The sequence below is a fragment of the Marmota marmota genome, unplaced genomic scaffold (genome assembly GCF_001458135.2).
Source record: "Marmota marmota marmota unplaced genomic scaffold, marMar, whole genome shotgun sequence".
NCBI classification, from domain to species: domain Eukaryota; kingdom Metazoa; phylum Chordata; class Mammalia; order Rodentia; family Sciuridae; genus Marmota; species Marmota marmota.
The window spans coordinates 5691289-5711537 of NW_026000164.1; the positions used below are offsets into that span (position 1 = coordinate 5691289).

The window sequence follows — 20249 nt, forward strand, 5'->3', positions numbered from 1 at the left end:
CCACGTTTTCTCATTCCACTTTGTGTCCACCTCTAGTTCAATTCTTTTCTGGCCAATTTCTATAGATTTAGCAGGATCACTTGGGAGTTTTGATTTAGGAAGCTCAATAGTCCTTTAAACTTCTAATTAAATCAACATAATCTTGTCACTATTAGAAAAAGGTACTTGAATGTCCATAAAGTCAAAAGATACCAGAAACTGTTCATGGTGGTACACACCTTCTTTGTTTTTAAACATAAAAATATTCCCCCAGGGGACTAGTGATCCCTGTATTAACTGTGAACTAGCATTTGTGAGGATTAGAGGAAGTCCATACTCAAGTCCATTTCCACCAACTTCCTTCCTGCCCCCACCTCACCCTTTTTGCCATTTTCAATTTCCCTTGTTCAATCAGCACTCAGGCCAGCGAGGAACGATCTCAAGCATCTGAATTAAAGTGTAATCATGGACATGGAACCCCCCAGTTTAAAACAGAACATGAGCATGGTTCCCACAGCTTTAGTGTTGAGAAGCACTGGAGCAGTTTCAGAAGCAAATGCCAAAGGGATCTCACTGACCTGAGGAAATGTCAATCTGACTCATCTTGGTCTGCGTGACATTGATGTGGACGGCCACTTTGCTCTCTGTGAGGTCGATTTCCACGTTGCCCAAATTATCGGCAAAGTGACTGAAGAGCAGGAGACCATTGGGGTTCCAGGTCCTGAACTGGAAACTGACTGAAAACAGGTCCTGGTCAAGGCGTCCAGGTACCTCCAGGTAACTTGTAGCATTGAAAAAGACGGGTACCGTATAGGGCTCCACACAAGAGAAACTCAAATTTCCCTATAAAACAGAAAGGCATGTTACTGGGCAAATGCGTAATACAATAAAAATCCATGTAAGACTTGGCAAAGGCATAGTTCTACAAACCCTATAGTCTGAATCTGAGCCAACCTGAACAAGGAGCATGGCTGGATGCACCCTTCTAAATCTCCCTGAGCGTAAGACCTAGCATTCAGTAGCAAGTGGCCATTGGCTCTATGGTAGAGGCAGCGATAAGCACCGCCTATGATGAGACTGACAGCCTGATGTGATGGGCTGACCTCAGGATGCAGTGTGTATACCTGGGTCATGGACTTCATTGTGGACACTGGACCTTCCAAAGACAGCAATACTGCTGATACAACAGAGATCATCAGAATGTGCCTGCCATCTTCTTTATGGTCAATATCAATGGTCATTAATAGACAACTTAGTCTGGTCTCTATGGGAACTATGCTTATTTGTTTGCTATATATTAATTTGATATTTGCAGGCAAATATCCTCAGGTTTTATCTACATATATGAATTAGTATTAATTGTTTAACATCTGTATAGTTATGATTATTTTGTTACCAATTCAAAAAGTCCACTTAAATTCACATGATGTGTGTTTATATCACAATGCATTCTTTATAGAACTATTGTATAAATGTACTTCGGTATAAAAGACAATTAATTTACCATTTAGATGCACAGAATTTTATATTCCAGTGCCGAGTACCTTTTATTTAAAAGTCTGGAAATACACATATGGTTCTGATTTTGTTATACTACCATATTATTTTAAGGAAAGTAATTTGATAACATTTTCATCAGCTCTCTGTCTCTCTCTCTCTCTCTCTCTCTCTCTCTCTCTCTCTCTCTCTCTTCCTCTCAATACCACATATATACCCCAGACGCCTGGTCATTACATTTTAGCACATTAACCACTAAATCTAAGGTCGGTTGTCTTTCTGAATTAATATTCAAATTAAATTTGCTCTGTACCTTCAAAAATGATTGTTTTTAAATGCTTGCTTTTCTATGCAAGCATTTTTCACTTTGCCTATGCATAACAAATGAGATGTTATAATTGCCCACACACCTATGCTGTGGGGATTGCCTCTCAGGAAATGTAAAGATCCTTCCTAACAGTGCTGACTCTGGGCTTGGTATACAATGAGGAAACCGGTGTGTTGAGAGAGGAAGTTGAATGAGTGCTGAGTCAATTTCATTGAAATATCAGCACCTGACATCATTGCAAACAATTTCTCATATAAATATTTGCCTTTGTAGGGTTCATTGAAAATGTGCTATTTGTCTCCACCCTACCTAAAATTTTCAATATGCATATATATTTTGATCTGAATGTTTATTCTATGTCCGTTCATGCAATTGTTTGTTAAAATAGAATATATTTGTAGATTGTTTGTATTTTATAAAATATTTGTGCTATTCTGGCTTGAAAGAAAATTTATAATTGCAACATATTTCACTGTTAAAGTTAATTTTGTAATGAGACTCTGTGGAACAATTCTCTGTAGTTTGGGTACTGAATGGGAACACCCAAATACCAAAGAGGTTTGGACAGAAATAACATTTGACTCTTCTTAAAGGTACAAATAACGAAAACAGCATGCTGATGATTTGGATTTTACACCTTTCCAGTTTGACCAATGCTTCCTACAGAAACAAAAAGACTCTGGTGCTGTTTTATTCAAAACTTAAAATAGCATGTATGGCCAGGAACAGTGGAACATGTCTGCAATCCCAGCAACTAGGGATATTCATTTGTTCAATCACTGTGGGCACCATAACCTCCCATGGTGGGTGACAAGGCCCTCAGAGTTCTTTCAGGGCACAGTGTAAACACTCATGATATCATCTCTTTCCATGGCTCTCAACTGTGGGGGGTGTCTAGCTTCTAGGCTTCCCATATGACAGTTCTGTGTTGAAGTAGATCCTGGCATTGCAGAACCAGGGCTAACCCCCCATACTCAATGTTTAAGCTAACATCTTTCAGGGATCTTCAGCAGGGCCATAGACAGGCAGGTATGCTGAGATGGTGTCTGATTTTTGTTCTTCTTCCTAGAATCTAGTGAAACCTGGAACCAACTCACTCATGAGCCAGAAGAAAGCTGCTAATCTGCTCCTGTGGCCCAGCTTTTGTTATCCAAGGGTAATGGAACTTTAATTGCATGACATTTATTATGGTTACAGCATTGACAAGAAGGGTATTTATTTACCTATTTGAACAAACCTTCAAAAGTACAAAAGTTAATATATTAAAGTTCCTGGTTTAAGGCCATTAAAATGTTGAATGAAACCCTATGGGAGAAACAAGGCCCTTTATACCCAGACATCTAAGAACACAGTGCTGCCAATCAAGGGCTGCTGACCTGTCAGGAGAACGCTCCTGCTGAAGGACTTTTGCTCTCCTGCCATGGATCCAAAAGCACCATCCCTGCTGTTCTCTGCTCCCACTGAACAAATGCTACCTATAGTTCAGATTAGTTTAAACCAAAAGCCATTATCTATTCTGAGTATGGCAAGTACCTACACAATTTCAGCTAACTTTAATATTTTTTGATACTGTTGAACCCAACACAAACTTGATAAAAAAATGCTATGGGTTGGTGTTGGTTGTTCAATACTTAACTAAAAAATGTTCTCTTTTTAGGGACCAGTATTTTGGGGGGTGCAAATGCTTACCACGTTTGATGGCTCTAATTTCTTCCTTCTGGCAAGATCAGTAATGTTGATGCCATTGTAGTTAATGCTTTCCATGCAGCCTTTAAAATTCTTTCTACTACTGGAACTTGGCTTTCCAGAGAAAGGAATGCCTCCAAAAGTTATCTTTAAGAAAAAAAAAATTAAATGTAAATATTTTTACCATATTGCAATAAACCAGAAAAATTATGAGTACAAAGTCAGGCATCTTTATCTCAATCAAAACATACAAGCATTGAAATGTTTTCCTACCAAATCTTTTGCTTATTACATTATGTTGTTATTGAAGTGCATAATGGAATTCGTTAATTCTGATAATTAGATTATAACTTGGAAAATAAAGTAGCAACAACATCTTGCATTTTTGTAACCCCCAAAGGCATTTTATAAAGTTTCCTAGCATTGTTTCAAAAGATTTTATCTACCTAACTTCTTTTATCAAGTAATATTAAAAATATATTTTTCATGTTTATCATTCAAAGACATATTGTCAATAAATGCTTCTAGTCATCTTGAGATAACTAACACTAACATAATAAGCTGATAAAACTGCAGCCCAAAGGAAGGAATATTGTATTTACTCTCTGTAGATTTACTGTAGTCTAATGATGGAAAGAGTCATAAGTTCATTGGACATATCTTGAGTATAGATCAGAGTTCTACAAATATCATTAGTATATTTACTAGGGACTTGGAATTTGGGGGCTGTAAGTTGAACTGTATAGGCATAAAGATATTCCAAATTCATAAAATCTTCAAAATTCTAAGGAATAAGGCCAATACCTTTTAATATGTTCCTTTGGGCACTATTATTGCTTATATAAGGAGATGTGTAATTTTCATGTATATTTGGTCTATTTACAGCATTAAATACATGCAATACAAAGTTAGACTTAATATCTGTACTGCCAGGAAGGACATATACTATTAATAGTGTATTAGGAAATAAATCCCAGTACTAATCATAGTTGTATTATCAAGACACATAATCCAGATGGTTATTTATCTTATAATTATTTTTATCAGTGTTATCATTATCATTATCATTTTTTTCTGTCATTTCTGTAAGTAAAAACAACAGTAGAGACATTTTTAAAGTCAAGATTTCATATCTGAAACGTAAGGCAAAATGTCTTTTGTGTTCTAGAAGAGTTGTAGTAAGTCCAATTTGGTGTCTTGGCATTTTGAATACTTAATTAGTTTTAAGGAAAAAATCAAATTAATGATAGTTTCTGAAGCAGTGTTCAGAAAAACCTCACTTAAAATTATTAATTATTGTTAGTTGACTTTGGGTCATTTGCCCCAGAATCCGTAGATAGGATGAGAAGGAGAAAGCTGAGCAAAAGTGAAAACATATAGAAAAGAGTAAGGAAACTATAAAAAGAGAAACACAAAGTAATCTAAAGTGGTAAAATTATTGGGAAGATACTTTCCAGGTGCACCAAAAGGACCCTATTAGGTCCTATGAACTTGTACATGGCATCAATGGTAATAACTGCAGATACTAAAATGGAGTGCTATATTTCCTGTCTGCAACTTGTTCTATCGATTCTTCCAGAATGGGCAGTTTTAAAATCTGTGTTTGATGACACATAGCTTCATGTTTTAATAATATTACTAAATACTGGTTTAAATTATTGTTTTACTCCTCGGTATACATGGTTTCTTTACTCAAAGGCATCTTTTTGCCTTAGGGATAATGATTCAAAGTTCCTTATGGTTTTTCTGCTTTCAACAACCATAGGCACATGCCCTACCCCAAGGAAGGCACCAGCTGAAGTATCACTGGCTCAAGTTAACAGATTCCTAAAATTGAGTAGGTTCTAATCCCAATTCCTTATGTAATAATAATGTAACATTAGGTTGTCATTATTTCTAGTTATGTATTTTTGCAACTGGACCACAGAGTACTTCCTTACATTCTAATTATTCTGATAGTAAAAAATTGTGGTGTTTGTCAGAATAACAATCATGTTTTTCTGTCTCTTATAGTAGTCTTATGAATGAGATCACCATCCAATAACCTTGCTTCTAAAGATATTACTGCATTTACAATTTTATTAGCTACAAAGTATAAAGTATAGTGCAGACTACTAGATACATCTAAGTATGTTTTGTCCCACTGTCTTTAGGGAAAATAATGATTTTCAGTTGGGTACGTTGCTTCCAAGTCAACAGACAACACTTATCAACCTGTTCGAAGATTTGAAGCATACATACACAAACGTATTTCTTTCTATAATTTTCTGTTGCCTCCTCAGTTAACCCTAGGAGACATATGCTATTATATTCATCTTATGGTAGGGGAATGTGAGTTACACCATCACAGACCAGTGAGATCAGAGAGGGATTGAGCCCAGGCTTCTGGTCCTATGTGAGCCTATGTCATTGATTTTCTCTATAATCCTATCCAGTTAGTTAGCCATTCTTCAGTGGACAGTAGCCATCTCTTCCCTCCTTCCAAGCACAACTACATTGCAAAGGACAAAGATTTAATATCCACGGTGGGCATGTCCTGGTGTTCAACTGAAAAGCAGACAAAGTCCAGGCCAAACTCCAGTTTACCATCCCACCCTTTGGTTTCACTGGCTCAGAGGAGGAAAAATGGCACAAAGCACATTTCCATAGCTCCATACCCACAGCTCCATACCCGCCCCAGGCACCATGTTGCCAGTAGCTTGTAAGCAAACGGCACCTGACCCACTTCAGGATACAATACAGCAGCAGACAGGGAGGAAGGAGGGGAATTCAGATGCTCTTCCACAAGACCTCTTCCTCACTGAGTCACGTGAGGTGCAAAGAGGCACATTATGCCTGTTTAAGGATGTGCCCCTCTGGTGATGGTGACAGGTGATGTACATTCTACCCCTGACATGGATCCTCCTCAGAGTGGTTCAGGAGAACTGATTTCAAACAGAGTCATCATTAGAGCTGAATTATATAAAGTTAAACCAAAGAGATTACACTAAATAGAAAATTAATGTCTCCTCAGAATTCATGTCTACATTTTACAGTCATGTACGTTTTTGAGATTACGTATGCTTATTTACCTATATGATGCAAATATTGTATAAGAGTGTGCTAATGGGAACCTCTTTCCAACTCCCTGTTCCGTGCTATCAAGTTGCTAACATGATATCAATGACGACGGGGTATATCCCCTATAAAAATCAGGAAATTCCAAAAAACAAACAAAAAACCCCCAAACCAGTGCATTCTTCTCCTTCCTCCCTAGAGGGAGCCTGTTGTGAGGTGTTTACCAGTGCACCCTTATCTTTAAGCCTCAATGCCCTTGGCCTCAGACCTTTGGCCAAGAAGGTCCTTAGCCTTCTTATGGAAGAACTGAAACTATGGAATTTCAGGGAAGCAGGACATTTCCAGGTTTTGTGAAGATAAGATCAGGTTTCTGATCCTTTAGGCTAGACTTCAAATACTTCAGGAGAAGCGTTATAGGATTCATACTAGTTTAGGTTTGCAGCTAATTTTCATGCGGCCTATGTAGACATGAGACTGGTTTCTATGTGGATGCATCCAGGAGATGTGGGTGACAATACAGGGAGATTGACTTCAGCGTAGTACCTAGACTCTCTTAAACAAATAAGCAAAATGAGTCTCTTCATATTAAGATAAATGTATATAAATAAAAAGGTAAGTTCAACTACTTTTACTACAGAGAATGCCAATAACAGCAGTGTCTAAGAGGAAAGTTACCAGGCAGTAGCTTTACAAAGAGACAAATGTTGGTCTATCCTAACTTTTTCTCGGTAAATGTAAATTTCTCCCTACTGTCTCTTCCTAATGAATACATTCCAGAGATCGTTAACCATGGCTGAGGTTTCCAAACGTGGTATGGTGCATAGACGGAATTCAAAGCACCCATGAAATTGCTGACCCTGCATAGAAGGTGTTGTGTGTGTATAAATATTCATTGACTTCATCACAAACTCAATAAGGTCAATAACCCCCAATTTTTAATTCTGTTTTTTGAAAATTGGAGTTATGTTTGCCCATTGCAAATGTTCTAGGATTTCCCACCTTCTCTGAAGTTCTTCAAAGTTTATTAATGGAGGATGAATAATTCATCTCCAAGTTCTCTCACACCTTGGGAGACAAGTTACAAGGAGCCAAACTTTAAAGCAATTTAAAGAATATAAAAATTTCTGGAATTTTCACATTATCTTCCTTCCATTAATCATCTTGCTTTGAAGACATTTTGGGGGGACAGTAAGATAATTATTTACCAATGACCTTAAATTTATTTAATGTTAACATAGTATCCATCAGGTTTTATGTAGTATATTCTAGTCTAAATTTCTATTTAGGAATGAATAGATATTTTATCAAATATATTAATATATTAAATATATTAATATTTAAATATATTCATATGACACAGAATTTAGAAACTGAACATATAAGTAAAAATCCATCATAAATTTTAACTTTTTCACGTCGTTGTATATTGAGCATATTCCACATTCTTAGAAATTTATATGTAGATGTATATAATACACACAGATGTATGTATCTGTGATCCCAAAGCTAGGGCCAAGAACTCAAAGCCGATCAGTATTGGCATACTTTACAATTTTACAGGAACAAGAACAGTGGAACTCTCTAGGACCTGGTGATAAGCACCAGTTCAGAGGCTGCCTCTCCAGGATCTGACCATGGTGACCTCCTTATGGGGACCTCCTGTCTTTGTGGAGTTGGGTTTATGGTCATTCCTCTCAGAAAAAGATATTATATAAAGAAAAAAATGAACTAGAAAAAGAGGATGGAAATGTCAAATTTCATCCCAAAGTCTGAGATGTCCCAGGGTGAATTCACTCATCCCATTAATTAGTGATTACTGTTATCTAAGATTGAAATAAAATATATTTAGAGTTTTGCAAATGGGTGCCTGATAGCCTAGGGCTTCTATGGAAAACTTACTAAGACACTAACGGCTCCAGGAATTAAGAATGATTGGAAACCACTGGGATGAAGAGTATTTCATTCTTTTAATATTACTACTATGTTGCTTTTTGATATTAAGTGTTAATCAGTTTTTCCTATTACATATAAAATTATGATGAGTATCTTCTTAAAGAATTTTTATCCCTATGTATTATTAACAGTTTTGGTGAATATTCTAAGGTTGAAATTGCTCTCCAAATAATTTATTAAAAAACCTGCTACGCCTACTAAAATATTATGAGGAGATATATATATATATATATATATATATATATATATATATATATCATATCAGTACTGATTAATGTTTAATACACAATATCTTTACTTTATTTATTGAATTTATTTTTATGTGATCCAATCCAGTGTTTCATGCGTACAAGGGAAGTGCTCTACTATTGAGCTATAACTCCAGCTCACTAAGTGCTTTTTAGTTATTAGAAGGTAAAATATGTCTTTTTGTTTGTAGACAAGGTCTTTAAAATATTCTATATTTTATTTCAATTATTTTATGGTAACTATATTTGAGAAAATAGAACTTATCAAAAGACCTTTCTATCCTTATAAATTTATAAATATTTAAATTTATAAATTTATAAATATTTATAAATATTACACAGAAAGGAGAAGTTCTTATCCAGTATTTTACAAAATATATTAGATAGTGCTTTATATATAATGCACAGCACATTCTCAAGAGGAGTCGATGCATAACTAATTACCAATTATGGTCATTTGAATATTGAGAGGACCTGGTAGAAGGAAGCTTGGTCCGCACAGTGGCAGTATCAGAAAGTAGTGTGGACCTTTAAGAGGCCGGGCCTGCAGGAGCTACTTAGTTCTTGGAGGTGTGTCCTCAGAGAGGATTGTAGGACTGTAGTTCTTTCTTTCTCTGCTTTGGTTCAAGATTTGACTGTTCCTACATATTCTCCTTCCATGATGTGCTACTATTTGCCACCATCACCAGAGGCCAAACCAACATTGCCCACTTGATCTTGGACTTAAAAACTCCAAAACTATGAACTAAATAAACCTTTTCTAAGAACATAGATGCCTCAGGTACTTTGTTATAGTAACGCAAAGCAGACTAATACACCAGTAGAAAGATTACAAGTGTGATCTGAACTTACCATATGGCCCTAATGGCGTGGTCCTTCTCTTTAAATTATTACTTTGTTATTAAAATTTTTAAAATATTTCAAATTCTCAGGATTGGACATTTAGAATTACACAAAATGAAATATATGTGTAATTTATGTTTTAAACATGAAATTTCCTTTTTGTTTTTTGGAGAAGAAAATGAAAACCATGTATAGGCATGTGCGTGACACTAGTACAACAGTGCAGTGGTGACTGAGGCTCACTCGCAGTCGCCAGTGTTCACTCACGTCACTTGCATACCTCGTAGTCCAAGTCCAGATAGTCGAACTCCCCGTTGGTGCGGAAGTGCTGCACACTCCTGTCCAGCGTGAGGTTGATGCTCCGTCCCTGGCGCTCGATGACCACAGAGTGCCAGTGGTGATCATCCAACAGGGTTCCTGTCATCACAGATGTGTGGCCATAGATGGGGCCCAGCTGGTTGCTTCCTGAGTCACCAGGAGAAAAAGAAACAATAGGTGGCTGCAGGGCCCACTCGGGGTCGGGTGGGTCTTTCCTTTCCAACACCCAGCCAGGCTGAGGATTGTCAGAGCTGCCTCCATTAGAGGCAGACCAGGAGAACTAGTAGGTAACTGGAGCTAAAAAGACTCTTACAAAGTACAGGAAAGATCCTAGTGAGTTGGGAGGCTGAAGCAGGAGATGCTCAAGTTGGAGGCCAGCCTCTACTTGAAAATACCCTGTCTCTAAATAAAAATTTACAAAGGGCCAGGGGTATAGATTAGCATCTCTGAGTTCACTCCCCAGTACCAAATACATGAAGGTTATCAAGATGAAATTCTTTCTTTTCCCTTAAAAATTAGTATTTTTTATAGTGCCATAATTTCTGCTAATTTTTGGTAGATTCCTTAGGAAGTAAGTATCACAGGGGGTTCTGGAGCCACAGGGTCTGGGGTCTGATGCTACCTCTACATGAGTTTGATGCCTGAGCCAGGTCTTGGGAGTCTGTTTCCTCAGGTGTGAAATAGGGGGAAGAATCCTCATCATTTCTTCATTCATGAAGAGGAAATCAAATGTTGAGGCATGATGGTGAGTGAGTGTGTGTGTGTGTGTGTGTGTGTGTGTAAGAGAGAAAGATGAGGAGAGACAGGCAGTGGGGCCGGGCTGGAAGGAGAGGAGGAGGAGAGGAGCACACATGTGAGTGGCCAGGCTCCCTTGAGTTTTCCTGCTTTGAACACACTGGAAGCTGAGCCGCAGGAAGCCCTGCCTGATGTTGACCGAACAGCATTAAAGGGGACATGAGATGTTTGAGTGGCGATATTTCTAAGACTGTCATAAAGTCTGTTCAGTCACAAAAACTCTAAGTAAACTGCTTCCCGGTGAAAAAGCAATGAACTTTGTGTGTGTTGGGGGCAGGGGTGGTATAACCATTTCCTGGTTTCAGAAAGGTGAGGTCACACCTCCACACACCACAGTGGGCTTTGAAAGGCCACTCCAGGTGTTTGCCTGGGTTTTTAGATATAATCCTCTGCTGCCTGGGTGTGCACATGTTCACGGCTTCCCTCAATCCCTCCCTCCTTCCTTCTACAGAGTACTGTTTTAAAGATGACCTCAGGCTGGTTTACTCAGGTAGCACAGAAAATGAATACCTGTTCATTACCACAAGCAGAGAATACTAAGAAAAATCAACAAATAAACTAAGAAAAGATTATATATTCCACCACTAAAAATGGTTTGGTGTGTTTCCTTCCAGATTTTTATATGAATACATCCTTCTCATTATATACATATATGTATATATGTGTGTTTGTATGTATGTGTTTATGTATATGAAATTCATACATATAAATATTTAGGTTTATATATGCACATTTAAGGCAACAGTATTGACACCCATGTTATTTACGTGCTATGGATCATTATGTAGTATTTCCCCATACAATTAAAAATTAGCATAGACTTGTCAGATGTTACCAACATATTTCTTCTACTCATGTAACAATTTTCAATTTTTTACATTGTAATTAATATTTAAAAAGTTCATCTTTGGACTTAAATTCTCTGTAAGCATTTCTCAATTTTCCCTTAGGATTATTGGAAAACATACACAAGCTATTTTAAATATCTGCAGATACACTGCTTAGTCATTTTCCCAAGAACATCATCTTAATTAAAGAATGATAAAAAAGTATATTTTCTTACATATTCAACAGCACTTATTTAATCATTTCAAGACTTGGAAAAAATTAGTAACTTGTTATTTTATGGTGCATTTTTTATAGCTAGTGTGTGGTTGAGAATTTGGTGTTTATAGGTGGTTTACATTCTTTTTTAATGAGTTGACTTTAATATCCTGTGCCTACCTTTCTTCTAACATCTTGGTATTATTTAGGAATGATGATTTTTTTGTTTAATGATTTATTATTTAATGAATGACATTAAATTTCTATATTTAATACCTGCATTTTCCTAAATTTCACATGCAATTGACATTTTGATTACTAATGTAAAGTAACATTTTATAATTAAGTAATAAAGTTCTTTTGTGAATTTTTCCTATCTTCCTTTTCTTATAGAAACTATTATTTTGATAAGATCAGATTTTGAATGTGAAAAGTTCTATAATAAATAATAAATGTTTAAGATAATGTATCATTACCTACATTAAAAACTAAAGTTGATTGCCAACATGGTGAATTATTTTTCTAGCTTTTAGTATAATTCTGATTTTCAAAGTAATATAAGTTAGTACACAGCTTGCAAGCCATATTCAGGAATGTTGGAACACTCAGTTGATAATTGGTAAGAAAGTCAAATAGGCAGCGTCTCTTTGGGTATTCTAATCTTCAGTGTTGTAGCTTTCCACTGTGATTCGTTCAACATGTAATCTTTAGTTATTTATGTATTTTAAGGTATAAAATCTTTCTAGAATTTTTATAGCCTTACAAGAGAAAACTTCAGGGGAATGCATGGTACCTTGAAAACACCCTTTCATACAACCTGCAGATTTTAGCCAAGCAAAAAAGATACCATTGCTTTTTATGAGTTGTAATTTCCATGCCAGGACCAACATGGTGGAATTCTTCTTTAGCTTTAAGTAAAACCTAGCCACATTACCAACACACAAACACGCACTGGTGGTATCATCCATTTACAAGCAATAGAAACTCTAAACAAACAGAAACTCACTTGAGTTACCTTTCCCTCCAAACAAATTATTTCTGTAGTTTAACTAGAATCCAATTTGAACAGTTTTACTATATTCAAAATATTTATTTTTACTTATTTCATGTTTTTTACCTACAAAATCAGTCAATAAAACCATCCTTTCTGTTCCTCTGAGAGTAAATTGACTATAATCTCCATGCTGTCAAAACTAATATTCATTTCTCAGTCTTGATCTTCATGTGAGAATTCGCCATCATGGGTCACTTCCTTTCCTTCCTTGGTCTCTGTGATAACAATGCATTCTTTATTTCCTGCCCTCAGTGTCTACCTGTTCTGGATTATAGTACCTGCCCTCTCAGTGCCATGCTTGCAGTTCTATAATAGAAACCCCTGTATATGTGAGAGGCTACTCAAATGCACCAGGTTCAAAAGGACTTTAGAGTTCCTCCTAAATAGTTTTCCTGTTTTGAAAAGTGACACTGACATCTATTTGGTGCTCTAGTCCAAATCCCAGGAATTGCTCTTACTCTCTGCTCTTTTCTTCTTATGTAATACCCATCTCATCACAATGACCCTTGAATTGATCTATATCCTGGTTTTCCTAACACACATTTCCCTGCATCTCCACTGATAACTAACTCATGCAAGTTGATGCTGTCTTTTCCCTGAACTATGCAGAAGTTTTACTTTGACTCTCATGCCAGCATAAGCAAATATTTCACAGAAGTCCCAGTGCACTTTTGAAATTATGATTATAATGCCATAGAGTTTGAGGACTCCCAATAGATATCGATTTTAAAAATAATATCCAGACAGGTACGGTGGCACACGTCTGAAATCCCAGCAGCTCAGGAGGCTAAAGCAGGAGGATTTCAAGTTCAAAGCCAGGCTCAGCAAAAGCAAGGCAGTAAGCAACTCACTGAGACTCTGTCTCTAGATAAAATACAAATTAGGACTGGGAATGTGGCTCAGTGGTTGAGTGTCCTAAGTTCAATCCCAGTACCTCCACCCCTCAAAATAATAATAATATCTAGAGCCTCCACCATGCCCTGAAGCATCCCACAGGACTTGAACAGTTCCCATCCCTTCATCTCCTATCTCAATAACTCACAACATTCGTCTACACTGGCCTCCTTCCTGTTCCTTGATCATGAAGCTCTTTGCCTACAAGGATCCCTTCCTATGAAGTCCTTTTCCCCTTGAAGTCTTTATGATTAGTTCTTCATTTCCATCGCTCAGCTCTGAGTTTGAGTATTACATTTTCTCCTAAGAGAGAAATTTCCTTATTACACATTCCATTGAAGGCCCCGTTGCTTCAGAAAGGGCATGTAAGTCTCCGCCCTTATCATATTCACCTCTTTAACTGATTTTATAATGCTTATTTGATATGGGGCCCATGTTTTTGACTCCCAGGAACACTAGCATCTTCTCCCACACTGAGTTAGAAAAGCAACTATCTATCCATACTGTATGTACAGCAATAAATACTTACATTTATTTTTGTATGTTTTATAATAAAAGCAATAATAAGTAATATATTATTTAATTCCTGTATGGGTCATAAACTTCATAAGCTTAAGGACCTTGTGTCTCCATTGCAATGCATGCAGTTGGCTATATCCTTTGTATAGTAGAAATGCATAATAAATATTTTTTAATGTAATACATCTATCCATATACACCAACCACTATGGATCAAGAATGAATTAACGACATAGTGGGGACTCTATTACAATTTACATTTTAAAGGGTCAAGTAAGCAACCGCTGCTCGTGGGAGTTTTAATGCACAGAAATAATGGTACCAGGCATCAAAACCAACCTAGGTTTAAACTGAGGACCAGCTTGGCTTTCTTCAGTTCCAAAGTGATGTAGTCCCCTTGCTGTCCTTCTCCGTGCAGGATGACCCCTTCACTTTCAGAGGTTTTAAACTTCAAGGCGATGACGTCCTTCAGCGTTTTCATCTTCTTGTTTCTGAATCTGTATGGTAACACGACGTGGCCATCGAAGTTGATGACATCAGCCCCTAGGAGAAGGAAAAAGAGCACGTTAGTGTGGCTGTGGGCAGAATCAGCGCCAGGGGGGCGGCCTGGGGCGTCTTTGCTGAGGGGCTGGGGTCCTGGGCACGGCCTGTTGTCACTCTTGTGATCTACTGTGTGTTCCAACGTGGATTCCATCGGGAGAGTGCATACAGAATGATCAGAAAAGCCACTTCAGTTATGATATTGATCATGAAAACTCATAATGGGTTATAAACTTCAAAAGTTAACTTGGGGATGTAGAGTTTTGTCCAACAAAGTGCTTTTTTTTTTTTTTCTTGTTTTGTTTTTGTCTCTAAAAGATTAGGAGATTTCATGGTTCATTCCTCAGGGACAATAATTTTTCATGATTTATAAATACATGTTCTACTAGACTTTGTTCCACTTTTTGGACATGAGAATGGATAGGGTTGGATGGTCAACTCAGGTTTTCTCATGGTTTTTGTGTTTCACCACATTCGTAGTGAATTTGTAGTATTCAGAGTTTTTAATTAATTGAATTTTAGAAAGCTTCTTAACATTTGCTGTTGGGCATCCTTTCTGGAATTCCTTATTAGATCCTTGCATTTGGAATCAAGAGTTTGGGGCGCGGTTCCACTCCAGTGAACACAGGCAACCTCACTTTCCGTTGAGGAAAACAGTCTTCTGTTCTCTGAGACTATGAATCACAGAGGTTTATTTTAATAGGGGGAGGGGGAATCAACCATTAAATTTGGCTTCTGCTAACACTGCAAAGCCAATTAGACTTTCTCTTAATCATCTAGACTGTCATAGCTGAATTCTAATGGCAATATCTTTATCTTCTGTGATGAGAGATAAAGGAGAGAAGGAATGGAATCTGATTTTCATATCGTAGGGTGAATTTATAATCCAGCAGTTGGGAGAAAATTCTTTTTGTTTTGAAAAATGAATAAACAAAATCCAGAAGGGAGTCAATTCTGATCTCTAGAAAGTAATTTTGCGGTCAACTTCATATCATTGACAGCCGGGTAATAAGCACATCATTGTTTTATACACTTTCAATATATATTAATTGACATAAAATATTCTCTTTCAACTCTCAGGAAGTAAATGTTGCTAGAGTTTAGAAGAAAGCATTCAGTTCCAGGTACATCAATATTTATGCAAATAATGATGCCTTTCTACCTCACTTTTAGTGAAATGAGAAAATGTGACAGAAAGAATGAGTATGGTTAATTTTTTCCAACATTCCTAATATTATTTAATAAAATTATGAAGAAAAGCTATCTGTGAAGACGAAGTCTCATTTCATCAATGCCAAGTAGTCCTCAGTGCATGCTAGGAAACAGATCAGATGCTTTGCAAGTCACATTTCACACACTGCTAATCAGAGTTTTTCTATGAATGGGTTAAATGCTTCTAAAATATCAGCATGTTTGCTTGCATGTGTGACTCAGAGCTAGCTCAAAAATGATAAAATTCCTTGAGATAATCTATATTGTATAATTTACACTTAGACCCATACCATACACTTTAAAAAGAGACAGAGATAGTGTGAATTAGTGGAAATAACATCAGAGTTTAGTTGTGTTTTCTACAAAAATACATTAAAATTTCATTTGACATCTAATAGTATGTTGTGCTTACTTTAGGACAAGCCACTTTCCCCCCCTATTATCCTGATTACTTCTCGCTCCCTAGAATTAAGTTTTCTATACAGTGATTAAATATGTGTGGTTGAACTGTTTAAGCAATTGGAGGAACAATAATGGCTAGTCAAAAATTGAATGCAAAATCATAGTGTTTCCACAATTTTTGCTTCTAACAATATCTTAAAGAACTGGAAATGGGCCTAATTCATCAAATTGTCTTGGTAGAGGAGGGCTTTTAAAATAATTCATGTTAATCTTTATAGTCTCAGTTTGGATAAGATATTTTAAAGATGTGAGCAGCATGTAAGGATGTAAAAATTTTAAAAATAACTTTTTTATATTTGTCTGTTTGTCTAAGACTGAATCAGTTAAAAATGATAGAATGAATTCTTGCCTCAATCCACAAACCCAAAAATATTATCTGTATTACCATTGTTTAAAGGTTGTCCAAAACTTAATATGTTTATTTTATAAAGAAATCAAATAATATGAAAGTGTTGAAAATAGGGAATTAGATCCACAAGAGATCACCAATGTTAATGAGTAATAGGTTTTGTGTAGCCTAGATTCTGTACATTTTACCTATCAATCTATCCATCTATGTGAAGTACAGAATTATATATATATATATATATATATATATATATATATATATATATATTATTTTGTATACATTCAGATATACAATGATTATATCACATGCATATTATATTATTGTGTATAAGCACATATATACATATGTGTATATATGAGTTTATATTTTATATATAAATGTCTAAAGATACATATTTAACATAATTTGGGCAAGTAAATATAAAGTCACCTCAAAAGTTTGAAATGCATCTCTGAAACTAATGTGTAAAAACAGAAGGTAGAATTTGCCTAGTTTTTCAAACTTTACATGAATGTGAATCCACGTATTACTTTTAAGCCATATGTCAATATTTTAGATACATTGACCATTGTTTATGATACAGTGTGACTGCTATCTCCATTCTCTCCCTCCTCAGTCAGCTCTCTTCCTTCACACAGCACTGAACTCCACCTGATATACTGGCACGTTTATGAGTTCACCACAAATCCCCTCTAAGAATGAATGCATTGGACACTTTATTTAGCTCATCTTGAAGCCCACTACCTAAAATGATGCTTCAAACAATGTTCATTGAATATTTGTTGAAGGATAGAATGCTATCTTTCATATTGTAATAAACTGGATGAAGTTATAATAAACACTATCACATATTTTCATTAAACATTTGGCACTAGATTGGAAGAAATTTTTAGAATCTCTCTGATTTTCCTTGGTGCCACAATTACACATATGCCCAATGTTTCCGCAGTCAGGAAAACAATGGTATTATCAGATAATGTTTTTGGGTTTGTGGTTTGGGGCAAAAAATCATTCCATCATTTTTAACTGATTCTGTCCTAGACAGACATACACAAGGATAGAGTCCTTCTTGTTCTTTCTGTATGTAACTGGATCTCATTTCTTCCTTGTAATTTATTGACTTTTCTTTTGACTTGTCTGTGGTTTAAACCTAAATAAAAAGTTAAAAATAGATCACTTTACTACATCCTTTGAAAAATGGCCTAGAGATAGACTAAAACATCATGTTTACTTTGGCAAAGAAGAAACTAAACAAAATCCTCAAAGATTTTTTTTTTTTTTTTTTTTTTTTTTGCGAAGACCAACATCTAACATTTTCTACAGTCTCTTTCCTGAAAACGTGCTCCTTTGCCACTAAGTGCTTGGTATCTCAGGGTACAGCAGCAGTATCAGAGGACTCTGACTGCCTCTCTCCATAACCTTTCGACTCCCACCCAAGCCCGAGACACTGATACCCATGGATATTCCATTGGTGTATTTATCTCCTAGCCCAATTCTTAATTGTTTCTCTGGGCCTTGTTTCTCTTGTCCTCTTATCCAAAATTTAGTCACTCAAGCCAGAGTTTGGCCACTTTCTTGAGCTCCTCTTTCTCTCGCCCACCTACACTCAGCACTTCCAAGTCCTAGAGACTTTAGCCCTGCCACATTTTTTTGAACTCACTTTTATGTGTCCTACCACCTGGTTGCCGTCACCTCTCATGTGGCCCATTGTTCTAACAAACTTAAATGAATGATTCCCATCCTCCATGCTGATTTCCCTCCATCTGTTCTCTCCAGAGAACAGCTTTCTGAAATAAACTCTTTGGCGAGAAGACACAATCCCAGCTCTGCCAGGTAGCCTACAACACCTTCAATGGTATCACCTGGTTAAATTCCAGGCGTCTTCAAAGCCCCGGGGAAGCTTCACCCACCTGCAAGCTTCCCTGGGCAAAGCTGCCTTGCCTCCTGTCCCATGGCACCCTGGTACCTTGTCACCCCACTCCCTAGGCTCTAGTGACATTACCCTTTAGGGGCCTCATTTTCTCTGTGGACTTTAAGTTCTTCTAAGGTACAGACTTTGGATTGTTCTACTTTGCCTTCTTGGTACAACAAATCCTTCTTCAATCGATCTAAACACTATGGGTGTTTGAAATAACAAGGCGAAAAGGAGAAGTTCTTATTTCCCTGCAATATCATACCTGGTGCCAGAAAATTTACTAAGGGCACAGACTTATACATTATTTAATGATATGTACTTATCTAACTATTGTAATTGTTGTTATCTGATATGAAGAAATAGTTAAAACATGAAATGCTATTAATATGCTCATAGTAGAGCTATTTGTTTATAACTCAAAAGCTAGAAAATTTACCAGCTACATGAGTTTAAATGCAATATATATGTACTATAGATATGTACGTGTATATATATATATATGTGTGTGTGTGTACATATATATATGTGTGTGTGTGTGTGTGTATATATATATATATATATTTATTTATCACTTTAAGAGAAACTTTCCTATTTTAAGATTAAAGTACTAAGTATTGAATATTATTTTAATAGTTATGTATATCATCCCAAGATTAATATTTATTGAAGTTTAGAAGCAAGATGGATTTATTTCTGTATTTTTTATTATTGAATTACTTCATAAAGAAAACTATAATACATGATGATTCACGGATGTCTAATTATATGGTTGGCTCACTTGAATCAAACTCAGAAATAGGAAAGTGTTAGTAATTTTTAAAAATTATATTGTTAAAAATTATATTATTGAATATCAAAAGACAACATTGAAGTACCCTCTGCCTCATGAAATTTTCATTAATAACACACACACACACACACACACACACACGTGTGCACATGTTCTGGTCCCCCTCCTATCTGCTCACAACTCATAAGATCTCAGAAAACCAGAGCAATCCACTTCTGAACTGGGTTATAGTTCTAATATAGCTGATAATACATAGATAATAAGCAATTTCTGAAAATTAGCATAAAATCTATTTGCAGGAAATCCATGTGGAATCTATTTTTATTTATTTTTGTAAATCAAAAAGTCAAACAAATTAGACTTGCCTTCTCTGTGATAATATTGCTGTTTACTGAAAATAGCTCTACAGTTTTGACCATAGAAAATCTATTTTTCCCTTGGGAAAAGTCTATTTAGAATTGTAAATCCCAAGTACAGGCTACAAAGATGAGGAAATGAACCTGATATTAAGAAACTCCTCAGGATGTCTTCTGACTTAAATTATTCCCAGCATATCTTTCAGGTTCTTAAAAATCTCGGGTTCCACTTAAAAACATCATTGTCAGTTCTGGTGTCTGAATTTCTATGCTGTGTGGGCTAACGGATGGCAATTTGGTTGGAAAGGGTGCTGGGGTATTTGCTTTCAGATACTGTTTCAACAGTAATTTATATTAACATCAGGAAAGGATCAATGCTCTGTATCTGAAGCAGGGATAAGGCAAATGGA

The 20249-nt window shown here is 36.2% G+C and overlaps 1 protein-coding gene across 2 annotated transcripts in view; it reads right to left on the bottom strand.

The window, feature by feature from the left end:
• Cntnap2 (contactin associated protein 2) overlaps window positions 1-20249 on the bottom strand; it is a 1898113-nt gene that overhangs the window by 1048718 nt on the left and 829146 nt on the right. For both annotated transcript variants that reach the window (XM_048786770.1, XM_015493731.2), the window contains 4 exons: window positions 14555-14758; window positions 9872-10056; window positions 3494-3637; window positions 558-822 (listed from right to left, as the gene is read on the bottom strand). In XM_048786770.1, coding sequence (XP_048642727.1) covers window positions 558-822; window positions 3494-3637; window positions 9872-10056; window positions 14555-14758 — 798 coding nt within the window. The remainder of the gene's footprint in view (window positions 1-557; window positions 823-3493; window positions 3638-9871; window positions 10057-14554; window positions 14759-20249) is intronic.